We start from the raw sequence: 12138 nt of genomic DNA on the forward strand, positions 1-12138 counted from the left end.
TATTGGGACTGTGCCTGCATACACAGACGTTATATCGAGTTAAAATATATATGTATTAATAGCGTTTGTACAGCATCTATTTCAGCTAGGTGGAATATAGGTCATTTTAAGGAATAATGTATACCTCAGACTCAAATCAAACCACATCAGCTTGGCTTGGCCAGAATGTCAGGTTTTGAAAAGATTATAGGTTTTAAAGTTCGTGAACGAAATCGATATTTCAGCATTTATTAATATATAAGTTCTCGTCGGAAGAATTTATTAATATGTTGGATAGATAACACTCGTCGGAAACATTTATTTATATACGAAAAAGACGAAGCTCGTAGCAATATTATTACTTTCAAAGTTAGGAGACATTTCCTTTCCACAGGGTAAATTCTCTTCATGAGATATGTTGCCGTACTCCAACTATAAGCGCAAAACAGTTAAATGATCGACCTGAGACTTGCGTTAATCAATGGTTTGTAGACAAGCCATTTTCAAGGCTTTGTATAATTGCCAACTATCAACAAATACTAATCTAAGACGCATTTTAATTAAAAAATATGTTTGTCATCATGAAGATCAGTTGATAGATAGATATTATTACTTTTTGGGGTGAACTTTACATGTCATCTGCCCGATGGCCAGATGATTACAGTTGCCAGATGATATGATAAATATTGTCTACGAATACAACTTATGTTCAGTTCAATTGTTTAAAACATCTTAGCTATAAGATCGTTTTAGTTTTGAATCACAACAGTCAAAATTTTCTGAAGCAACAAGTACAAAAGTGGCAAGATGAACATGTACAAATTATTTCTCAATACTTGGAGCTTGTAATGGACAAACTAAACTTCTCTGATAAATTGCCTCACAAAATCTGTAAGAACAAAGCAAATGAAAAAATGTAACTTAGCAAAATGAACGAGATATATTTCTATTACTTTTTCCAAAAGAAACGAAGGCAGAAAGAATGTTTTATTATAAAAAATTGTTTTTAAAAAACATGCAAAGATCAAATTTGCTGTGAACGTGCGAAAGAACAAAATCACCCAAAAGAGCGAATTCACATTTTACAGAAGATGAGGGCGTTTTTCAGAAAGTTCATACAATGGAGCTATTTATATTGAAATGTTTTGTTTACGTGTGCTTTGTTGTTGTTGTTGTTGTAGGGTTTAACACCATTTTTCAGCACAAGAAAGGCTATACATGGCGGCCAGTATTAATGGTGGAGGAAGAACCCGGGAAATGCCCGGAAATAACCGCCGACCCTTGAGAAGCCTTTTACGTGTGCTACTTTTACGTTGAATGATGAATTAAATACGATGTTCAAGATGTTTTTCATATTCAATCCAAATGTGTCTATATCAAGTGCTTTCTGTGCAACCATGTTTACTAACACCATGTCGTTTCAACCATTTTTTCTAATAAATGAAAACATAATAGTTTAGTACATTTTTTATAACTGATGTGCACGACTATCCCCAATACAGAAAATTATAAGATCTTCATTTTTTGTTAATCTTAAGTTTCATAAGAACAAAGATGGCTATACAATTTTAAGAAATTTCATTTCACTGGTGGCTCATATTTTAACATGCAGCCAGTTCAGTCAGGATGAAGTTTTCGATACTCATCATATAGTTAACACAGTTCCCTTTTAATGGAACACTTGTCACCGTAGCTCTTCTACCAATCCATTCTTTTATCCACTTCATTTCACACGAACACTGGATTGGGTTGTTTTCAAATTCATAGATGCCAGTGAATCCAGAAAAAAAATGATCTAATATAATAGCACGAAGCGCAATTGGTATTTCTTGCAGATGATTATTTCTCATTCTGATTTGCTGTAGGTTTGGAGTTGCATGGAAGGCTGAGGGTGAAACATATCGAAGTGATGTGTTATCCATACGTAAGTCAGCTAAATTTGTCATCCCAATTAGATCACGTGTTTCCAGAGTCACAATTGGATTATCATCTAGAACCATGTAGCTGAGACTCGGCAACATTGTTACAACAGATGGTATTCTGCGCAAACCGCAGGCATTGAGCATTAGAGTTTTCAAATTCGTCAACTTATTTAGGTCTCTTTCAGAAATGAACAGGATAGCGTTGTTTCCCAAATTAAGCCTTTCCAGTTTTCGTAAATTCTTGATGGCATTTGGTATTGTTGTAATAGATACATTATCCATATCAATGGATATAAGAGAGTCCTTCATTGATTCAAAAATACCTTCTGGAAATCCCAAATCACCCAAGGGATTATTGCTGACCGATAGGTAGGCCAATGCTGTCAGCTCTCTCATAGCATCTGGTAGACATCTAAGTGCTGTATTTCCAATGTATAGATTTTCTAAGCTATGTCGAAGGGTGTGAAAACTTCCGTTTGGAACGGAATGTAAGGGGTTATTCTCCAAGTATAGATGCTGTAACAGTTGTAAATACCTTATTACTTCTGGCCATTTTTGAAATTTGTTATTATTCAGTATAAGTCCGGTCAAAGAAAACCCTAAGCTTGACATTACACTTTCATCCAGGTGTGATAGTCTATTTTTTTCAAGTGACAAAAACTTCAAATTTCTGAATTCTTTAAACGCATTTGGGAGTTGCGACAAACCAGTATTTATTAAAACCAATCGTTCAAGATTTTCACACCCAGCAAAAGCATGTTCTTCAATAATTTGTATTGGATTGTCAGACAGGTCCAAATAAGACATCGGAGAGAATATCCCATTAAAAACATTATTTGGTAGCCGAGATATTCTGTTACGACGAAGATTCAGATAGCTTAGTGGCAGTGTAATGGCACGCAGTTGGTCGGAAGGAACGGTTGAGAGGTTGCCATCTCGGCAATCAATAGACTGAGATGAGCACTGGCATTCAGGCAAGCAAGATTCTGAACTGTCATCCATTTGAAATCCCATGGTTGGTAGCACAAGACATGAGAAAAGTGCAGAGAGCAGAACCTAAAAATAAAAGAGATGTAAATAGTGTGCCTTATACGAAAACAGTTAATGCAAAGTATTTACGTCTTGAACTATTATTAATTTTTTGCTTCAGTGACTGGCTATTCGGTTTTATAAGAGAATAGGAAGGAGGAATTTTATTTTACCCTGATATTCCTTCATTCCCAAACATTTGGTATTATAAATTATGGGTATTATTTACTTAATGATGTAAACAACAAATGAAATGATTTTTGAAAAAAATAAAATCGGCAGTTTGTGTTGCATATTAAAACACGGTTGTCAGAATGTAAATTTATTCATCCTTTTTCCACATGATGGTCTCTTCATTTGCAAATTCATATGTATGGGTTCTTGAATTTGGACTAAATATATTTGTGTGGACACATCTTGTTTTCTGGTATGGCCGAAAAACTGTTGAGTCGGCCGGCCGAAACGACGAATTCAGATGGATATTTTAGCACAAATTCAGTAACATAATTAATGAATAAAAAAAATCAAATCAACTAAATACATAAACGTGTTGATTCGTTACAGCTGTCATTGAAAGCTTATCATAAATACAATGTTTTAGCCATAAAGTTTCATCTCACTCATATTAGTCACAATTGTCCCACCAATCGTAAATGTACACAACGAAAGAATCTACATGCTTTCTCACAGCATATGACATATGCTATACCGGTGTTGTAGTATTTTTTAACCACTTGGTGAAATATACATTTGTCCATAGCCCTCTTGGAATAGATTATGAGAAAATTGGATTGCATCTTACATTTTGCTCACAACCGCAAATAGAAATCACATAAAGTATAAGGTTTCGTGAACCAGATTAAATTGTGGCGGCTCTTACGCACCACATTAGTACATCCTTAGTACTGTGACGTTTGTCAACGCGCTAACTTATCATGTCTTAGACCTCATGTTGCAGGTTTTCTCCTAAATATTTTATATATAAAAATATTTATATTGTAATAAAGTATAACTAGCAAAACGATAATCAAGGATTACTGTTTTGTCCAGGTGGCATTTTTACCACCAAATTTTAGCGTTGTGACAGTTGTGTTATCTTACTAAGGATAGGTATGTAAATTCCTTTCATGCTTCCATTGTACTAAGCGGAAATTGGCAAGCCAACGTTAGACCGGTAAACTTTGGTGAAAACTTAAATGTATAGTAATATTCATATTGGACAATGTATTTAACCTTTCAATTATATACACAAAAAATAGAGAAAGCTAACTTGAAGCTTTCGTCCTTACGCTAAGGACTTCATCAGCAGACTGGTGTGATCTCTGCTGACTGTCAAAACTGCTCGATGACCGGTAACTCGGAAATTAAGTTTCCCATGACTGGTTAGTTCGCACGACACGTTCGTCATTTCTATTTAGACTAGTTGATGTTTCTTTTCATTTAGAAACCGCAGTAATTAGTGTGTTTGTGTTTGTGTTTGTATTTTTTTTTATTTTTAAGGTAGCTTTAAAAATCACGAGGCCGTTCATTCCTAACACTAATCTCTTAATACTGAGCTCCAAGCATTTTTAATATGAATCGGCCGGGGTTCGAACTCGCGACCTTCTCCATAGGAGTCGAACGCTCTAACCACTTAGGCCACCGGAGCGGGCCAGTAATTAGTTATCAGCAACTTAAGCGTGTTCGGCTTTTCTGTGAGAAAATAATATCTCTCGGATGCAAATTTACGTAGTAATTTACAGACAAATCATACATTTCCATCGTCAGAAAATGTTCCGTAAAGAAAGAAACCCCAGTATATTCATACCACTAGTTCTACATTTGGATTGCCTGAGATATTGTTAATGGAAAAAAATATAGTTCCATGCATTCGTAACTTGTCGGTCAATCCTTGTTTCGAAAATAACCGAGGTAACCAGAGCAGGCTTGAGGGCAGTTCAAAATATCCAATATTTTCATCCGAGGTTTTTTTCTATCTAGTATATAATGGAAAATATAGAGGAGGTTCCGATTGCATTCGAGGAATGATCGATAGGAGTGACCTCGATGTTGTGAGTGGGTTGGTAGCTTCACATCGCCGTGATGTATCATGCGGAAAAATGTAGAGATTCTGTACTTTCACTTAGAAAAGAGGATACTAGTCATCTGCGTTCCCACGAGCAATAAAAATGTGTTGCAGTTATCAGCGAACATTCATGTTTTTTTCGTTACGAAGTCATATAACAATGGTTACCTAATGGAACTTTTACTTTGCGTTGCCTACAAATTTTAGCTGACAACTGTGTCACACTTCCTGTGCTCTTTAGACCGCATATAACGATCAAACTCCATATTAGTGAACATATTGAATGACTGCTTTAAATGAATTCACTTTTTGTAACTTTTGTCACAATATGCCAGCATTGTCAGAAGAAAAATCCGAACGTTATTTTCATATGCCGTTAAACCCTATACAGGTATGGAGAGCATAAAGTTTTCAACTGACTTCGCTCAGTTTTGAAAAATGTATAAGCAACCAAACAAAAATTATAAAAATTTATTTCGTTTGTTTTATTTGTTTTGGTGTTCTGCATATCCACTCAGCAGTGCTTGTTTTTTTATAACTTTTAATGAAAACCTTCCACTGCCATTGCGTTTTCTCCACAGAAGCATCGTAAATGAAGTTTCATATGTGTTATGTTCCTTCCCGTAAGTGTTCAATGCGTCTCCGATACGGCAACTGCTTATACGAGGTGGAAATGGTAACTATAGCTGACGAGAGACAAATTTAAAAGAACAAAAAGAATGAATCGTGTCCACGTTGCACATAACACTGAACATACTGAATATCAACAAATCAATAGAAACAAAATTTAAGATAGTTACTTATAAATTTTACTTTCAGTACTGGCTACTGACCTTACATAAGGAATAGGCGATATGCCTGGAGTCTTACATTTACGATAATTATTAATTTCTTACTTATTTCCCTTCTTGATTTTCCGTGTTGCTTACTAACCGTTTTCTGTATACAATACTGTTTACATAAGTACATAGCAGATTTATCTCAGTTAACTTATATTTACATCCCAGGTATTTTTCGAACATGTGACAGAAATGACCGAAGGCGTTTCGATTGTTCGATTTATATCGCTGCTACAGATAATGTCATAAAGCAGTATGCATGATCCATTTATTTTAGAGGGTGGGGTCTTTAAATTTCCTTTGCATAAAGATGAAATTTTAAGTTAAGTCATGACATGTTTCACTTCATATTAAAATGATTGTTCTACAAAATAGCGTATTAACAAATCGTTATAGTTTTATAGTTTTAATTGTTTGGACAAACTCTTGTGCTCTAAGGTAAATCATTTTTAAAATTCTGGACCCCAATCTCTCTCCCCTCTGGAAAAGGAAGAAAATTACACGCTGAAGCTTGATCTAAGTTAAATATATTTTTATAGTCAGATATATTTTTATGCAAAATATGCCTAAATAGTTTATATTTAGTCTATCTGATTTTTATGGTTATTTTTATGGTTAAAATACCCACTTGTTAAATGACGTCGGTTCGTACGCATCGTATAGATTGAAGGCGCATATAAAAACGACGATTTACGAAGATCCGACCTTAAACTGTACAGCCTAGCGGCAGATTCAGACAATGACACGTTATAAACGCAATTTGCTTTGTTGCCGACGAAAAGATAAAACGAATCTTTATCAATCAATCAATAATGACTTCGAACGACGTTAAAAGGCAGCCTAAATTTGTTCAAATTTTCTAAATTTGTCGGTTCCTTAATGCTGAACACTTTTGCATAAATTTAATTTGGTGGATGCATCGCGTGTCATTTACCCACTATACTGCATAGCTTTAATAATTTCGTTTTAAGGATTTTTCCTCGAACTATAAGAGTCGCAGTGTATCCGTGGTAGCAGTCACACTCCTCACAATCCCTATACATTCGGACTAACTCGGCTATTTTTGAAAAATATAAATATGCTTCATGTCTATTACGGTGTCCAAAATTTGCAGGAACAAAAATCGCCGGAAATTATTTGCAATTGTATTGATCGTAAAACTGACGGATAAGTTACGAATAAAAGAAAAGTTAGGCGCATTCGTGACTTCTAGGTCTATCCTTGTTTTTGCAAATGGAGGAGATGGTCCTAATGGCAGCTAAGTATAGCTATCAGCATACATTTCAGGTATTATCCATACAGGGATGACCTCCAAATATCAAATGAGCTCATACACTTTCACTATGAGTATTATATGGTAAGCGTGCTAGGATCAGAGGAGAATCAAATAGCACGCTTAAAATCCGGGTTACAGTGCCCCCATTGCATACTAAAACCTAGGTTTAAGTGCCCTCATTGTATGCAATATTAATAAACATCATTACATGTAGTTTACCTTCATATTGTCGATTACAGGTATCGCTGCTTGTTAGAAGTGGCACGTAGGTCACTGAAGTGTTCTGGCAAATTTCGCTTTTGCGTTAACAAGGCCATGCATTTATATCTTCTGCAGAATCAGTGTCAGATGTATGTTCACATCCTTCAGGCATGATTTTGTCCTAGTTACAAGGCAACAACACGCGATTGTGGCCTGTTTACTAAGACAACAACAAAAACACTCCCCAATCCTTCTACGCAGTATTTTTCTGTACACTAATAAAGGTCAAGGAACCATCATATATTTGGTTCATCGTGCTTCTAATGTTTCGTAAACAGAATATGTAATACCAAATTTCCAGTCTTATCAGTCAAGCCTTCAAGTTTCTTCGTAATCAATTGTGTACGACAGTACGCAGAAACCTGTTTATATTCAGAGATATTCGGTGGACACTGAGAAGAAATTATCTAACAACAGGTATCCCTTACATGGAGAATCTTGTTCCTTTCAATCGCCTTGTGCAACAGCTCACGCACACGTGTGTGTGTGTGTGTGTGTGTGTGTGTGTGTGTGTTTACAAGCACCCCAGAAATAACGTTCTAAATTCATTCCCGATAAATAGCCAAATGAAAATGTTTTCTGTCTTACAGCTGTGAATTTATCATATGAAGTCCGTCGATGTTGATTAAAGTGTACTACCAGTATTAGAAAATTAGAAAAGAAACACTATAGGCGATTAACTTAACAAAAAGTTAACTTGTAGGCTTTCAGCAGGAATATTTTGAACAAACCAAATGCATTGTATTCACAAAAATCAACCGTCCTCTTTATACATGACACTCATATATGCAAAGATTTATATTTGAAGAATATCAGAGAGTGCCCTCTGAACCTGTCTCCGTTATATAGAGATTTATTTTCAAAAAAGTAATGAAAATTAACATTAATTACAAAATATGACAAGCATACAGGAAATGCAGCTATTTTCCAATTTATATCGACATTTAATGGGAGAGTTGCGACTGACGCCAGTTTCTATGAATGAAGATTTCAAATTGTAGTTTTTGTTCAAATAATACTAGAAAACCACCAAAACGTTGAAAAACTTATTTTACTTAATAGTTTGTGATTAACAACAACTGTATGTGTCAACGGTCCTTAATAAACAACAATTTATTTATATATATTTCCCCTGATTTTCATAAAATATTAATGAAAACTTTATCTCCGAAATCCTTACGGCTTCTTATCGTTGAGAGTTTGCATATGTTCCCTCTCCACCAACCATAGATAATTGATTGATTGGTGACAGATGATGGTTGTATTATTATTCTTATTATTATAATTATCGACTTATTTTTCAATTTTGAACTTAACTCACCAAATCCAACCCATAAACTAAACAGTTCCAAAGTGGTGAATCTGATTAACATCATTAAATAAACGAATAATTTCATTGAAATAGTATGAACAAAACTTCAACAATGGGTCAGAGTGTATGATAGGAAAACGTCACCATTGGGTCAGAGTGTGGGATAGGAAAATCCCACTACAGGGTGTTACGTTTCTAGATCTTAAACAATGTAACAGAAAGAAGCGAAACCAGCAAGTTTAGTAAAATCAGCAAATAATCTATTTTTATAAACTACAAAGTGAAATTTGAGGAGACATTTACAGTATTGTGAATTAAATTCCAAATAATTCTACTGTCCAAAACTTTAGAATATTCCGAATGAATTCCAATAGTCTTGAATATCACGATGTACCAGAATGCTACAATCTAGAATGTCTTTGAATCAGTTCTCAATAATCCCAAAGTTGTGTTTTAGTCCAAAATGTCAATATGTAATTCCATATCTGAACACAACTGTAAATGATTCCACCGACTGATCAATTAAATGGAATTAATTATTTGTCTATCAGTCCTCATTATACACAAATTTCACTTGACCTACACCGTAATGGATTTCTAATGAAAACGTCCACTAACTAGTAAACAACGTCATTCCTTGAAACTCAAATTCAAGAAAACATCTTGTTTTCTACTTGCAAGCATGACAAAAGCCAGGTAGGGAAAAAAACTCCGAGCCTCACACACGGATAAAAATTCAGCACACAGTATGGATATACATAACAAAGGTCAGAGTGTACGATAGGAAAATTCCATAGTCTATCAAAGTGTAGGATAGGAAAATTCCACTACAGGGTCAGAGTGTACGATAGGAAAATTCCATAGTCTATCAAAGTGTAGGATAGGGAAATTCCACTACAGGGTCAGAGTGTAGAATAGGAAAATTCCACTACAGGGTCAGTGTGTAGGATGGGAAAATTCCACTACAGGGTCAGAGTGTAGGATGGGAAAATTCAGCCATTAGGTCAGAATGTACGATAGGAAAATTCCATAGTCTATCAAAGTGTAGGATAGGAAAATTCCATAGTCTATCAAAGTGTAGGATAGGAAAATTCCATAGTCTATCAAAGTGTAGGATGGGAAAATTCCACTACAGGGTCAGTGTGTAGGATGGGAAAATTCAGCCATTAGGTCAGAATGTATGATAGGAAAATTCCATAGTCTATCAAAGTGTAGGATAGGAAAATTCCATAGTCTATCAAAGTGTAGGATAGGAAAATTCCATAGTCTATCAAAGTGTAGGATAGGAAATTTCCACTACAGGGTCAAAGTGTAGGATAGGAAAATTCCACTACAGGGTCAAAGTGTAGGATAGGAAAATTCCACTACAGGGTCAGAATGTAGGATAGGAAAATTCCCTTTTCAATCAGAGTATAGGATAAGATAATTTCACCACTAGATCAGTGTAAGATAGGAAAATTCCACCAAAAGGTCAGAGATTTACATAGACACGAGGGTTTGTCGAGTTTCCTAACCAACAAAGATACATAAGGAAGGATTATTTTTCCAACGACACATTAGGGTTGAAGTCAAAATGGAGTATTGTGAATACAGATGCAACATTAAAAAGGCAAAATTCTCACTGACAAACGTCTCACCTTGATATAGATTATAAAAGTGAGGTCTGCACTTAAATATTCTCTTTGAAATGTCATTTAAACGCGTTTCACCGTTCAAGTACGATTCATACCGTCCGATTTGTGTATTGAAAAAAATCTTGCGCAACGAGTTCCAAAACTAAAGTCCTCCTTTATCCTTAAAATAAACGAGACAGATAAATCATGATATATTCCTCGATTTAATTTTGAATCTTAAACTGATTTTCCTTTTAAAAATAATACCGTGAAGAAGAATCATCATCAGCAGAAGAAAATAATAATAATAATAATAATAACAACAACGGCAACAACGTTTTTTTCCTACTCGAAACTGTTATACCTAATATGTACCTATAGCTACGTCAATCAGTGCAAAACATTCTGTTTGTGAGGCACTCTCTTCTACCGCAACACGTTTTAAGATGCAGAAATTAACGTTTATCTTTTAGTGTGAAAGAATACTCAAGCGATAATGGAAATCAGACAGTTTTTTTCCCAGTGTGTCTGCACTATAATCAGTAATAAGTCACCTGATAAAAAACACCAGTCACTGTTAGTAAGATCGAGGTATTTCCCATCGTTATTCTATAGGAAAAACACACACATTCGTACGAATGTGACAATTACGCGGATGTGCAACACTGAACGGAAATCGACGTCAAACGCGGTCAAAAATCGTGAGACAGGGACAGTCATTTTTGCATGCACCCAATAGTACATAAATTCATCCAAAAGCACTGATCGGCCATGGAATCGTGTGACACACTTAATTTAAGCCTTCAAAACAACAATCAATTTTTGGATACAGCAATCAAATTTGTAGAAAACTAACTTCACACAATTACCTACTCCAAACAACTGATGAACACTAATATCTTCCATGATCCAGCTGTAATCCAGAGGATAACATGCATGTCGTCACTTACAGTCAAGCTATGGGGACATGCAGAATTTGCTCCAACGTTGAAACAATTCAAAGGTCTGAAGAGGAGTCTTTCAATGAACAAAACTACGACAAAAACCTAATAACGGGTCCAACACAGAGAGTAAAACAAACAAACTGCAAGGACCTCTTAAAATATAAGAAAGGGAAACGGTCGATCGGCTATATGCGCATGGATAGCTATCATAATATTTGCAATGCCATCGACCGAAGTGAAATTGAATGCATTATGTTCCGTGACATATACAAAACATTTGATAGAGTCTGGCATAGACAATTAATTCATAAACTGAAAAGCTACGGAATTAATGGAAATCTGCTAACATGGATAGCCGATTATTTAGCTAATAGGACTCAATTCGCGATGGTTGGAAATATGTTCTCAAACCTTAGACAACTCACCGCAGGAGTAACTCAGGGATCAGTATTAGGTGCCTTTCTTTTGCTTATATACAGTAATGATATAGCTGAAAGATTAAAATCACTGCTTAGATTATTTGAAAATGATTCTTCTTTATAATCTATATCATCTGATCTACTTTTCACTCAAAATGTATCAAAGGATGATCTTCAAAAATTATCGGATTGGGCAAATCTCTGGCTTGTTAACTGTTATATATACAAAACAGAGTGCATCCATTTACACCAAGAAGGAGCTTGAATTTTCGGGTAGGAAGATTCGATTTGTTTCATGATATTGACATCTGTGAATTAATGTATTATCCAATGGCTCTTGGGGTAATCATATTGAATCTATAATTCATTATGTATCTGTGCGAAATGGACCACCGAGGAAGTTTAAATATGTATTCTCAAAACATAACTTGAATAAAATTTATTCAACGTACATTCGCCCAATTCGGTAATATGCATCT

General features: G+C 35.1%; 2 protein-coding genes across 2 annotated transcripts in view; one reads left to right on the forward strand and one right to left on the reverse strand.

The window, feature by feature from the left end:
• Positions 1-12138, forward strand: part of LOC149799646 (serine/threonine-protein kinase TBK1-like) — a 167544-nt gene that overhangs the window by 1762 nt on the left and 153644 nt on the right. The gene's annotated exons all lie outside the window — the stretch shown is intronic.
• On the reverse strand, positions 1432-7518 carry LOC149799647 (uncharacterized). Its single transcript, XM_089958986.1, has 2 exons — positions 7330-7518; positions 1432-2957 (listed from the first exon to the last, which is right to left on the reverse strand). The coding sequence occupies exons 1-2, from the start codon at positions 7333-7335 to the stop codon at positions 1581-1583; spliced, it is 1383 nt and encodes a 460-aa protein (XP_089815112.1). The 5' UTR covers positions 7336-7518; the 3' UTR covers positions 1432-1580.

The sequence above is a fragment of the Sinohyriopsis cumingii genome, chromosome 5, assembly GCF_028554795.1.
Source record: "Sinohyriopsis cumingii isolate HCF-2022 chromosome 5, ASM2855479v2, whole genome shotgun sequence".
Lineage (NCBI taxonomy): Eukaryota > Metazoa > Mollusca > Bivalvia > Unionida > Unionidae > Sinohyriopsis > Sinohyriopsis cumingii.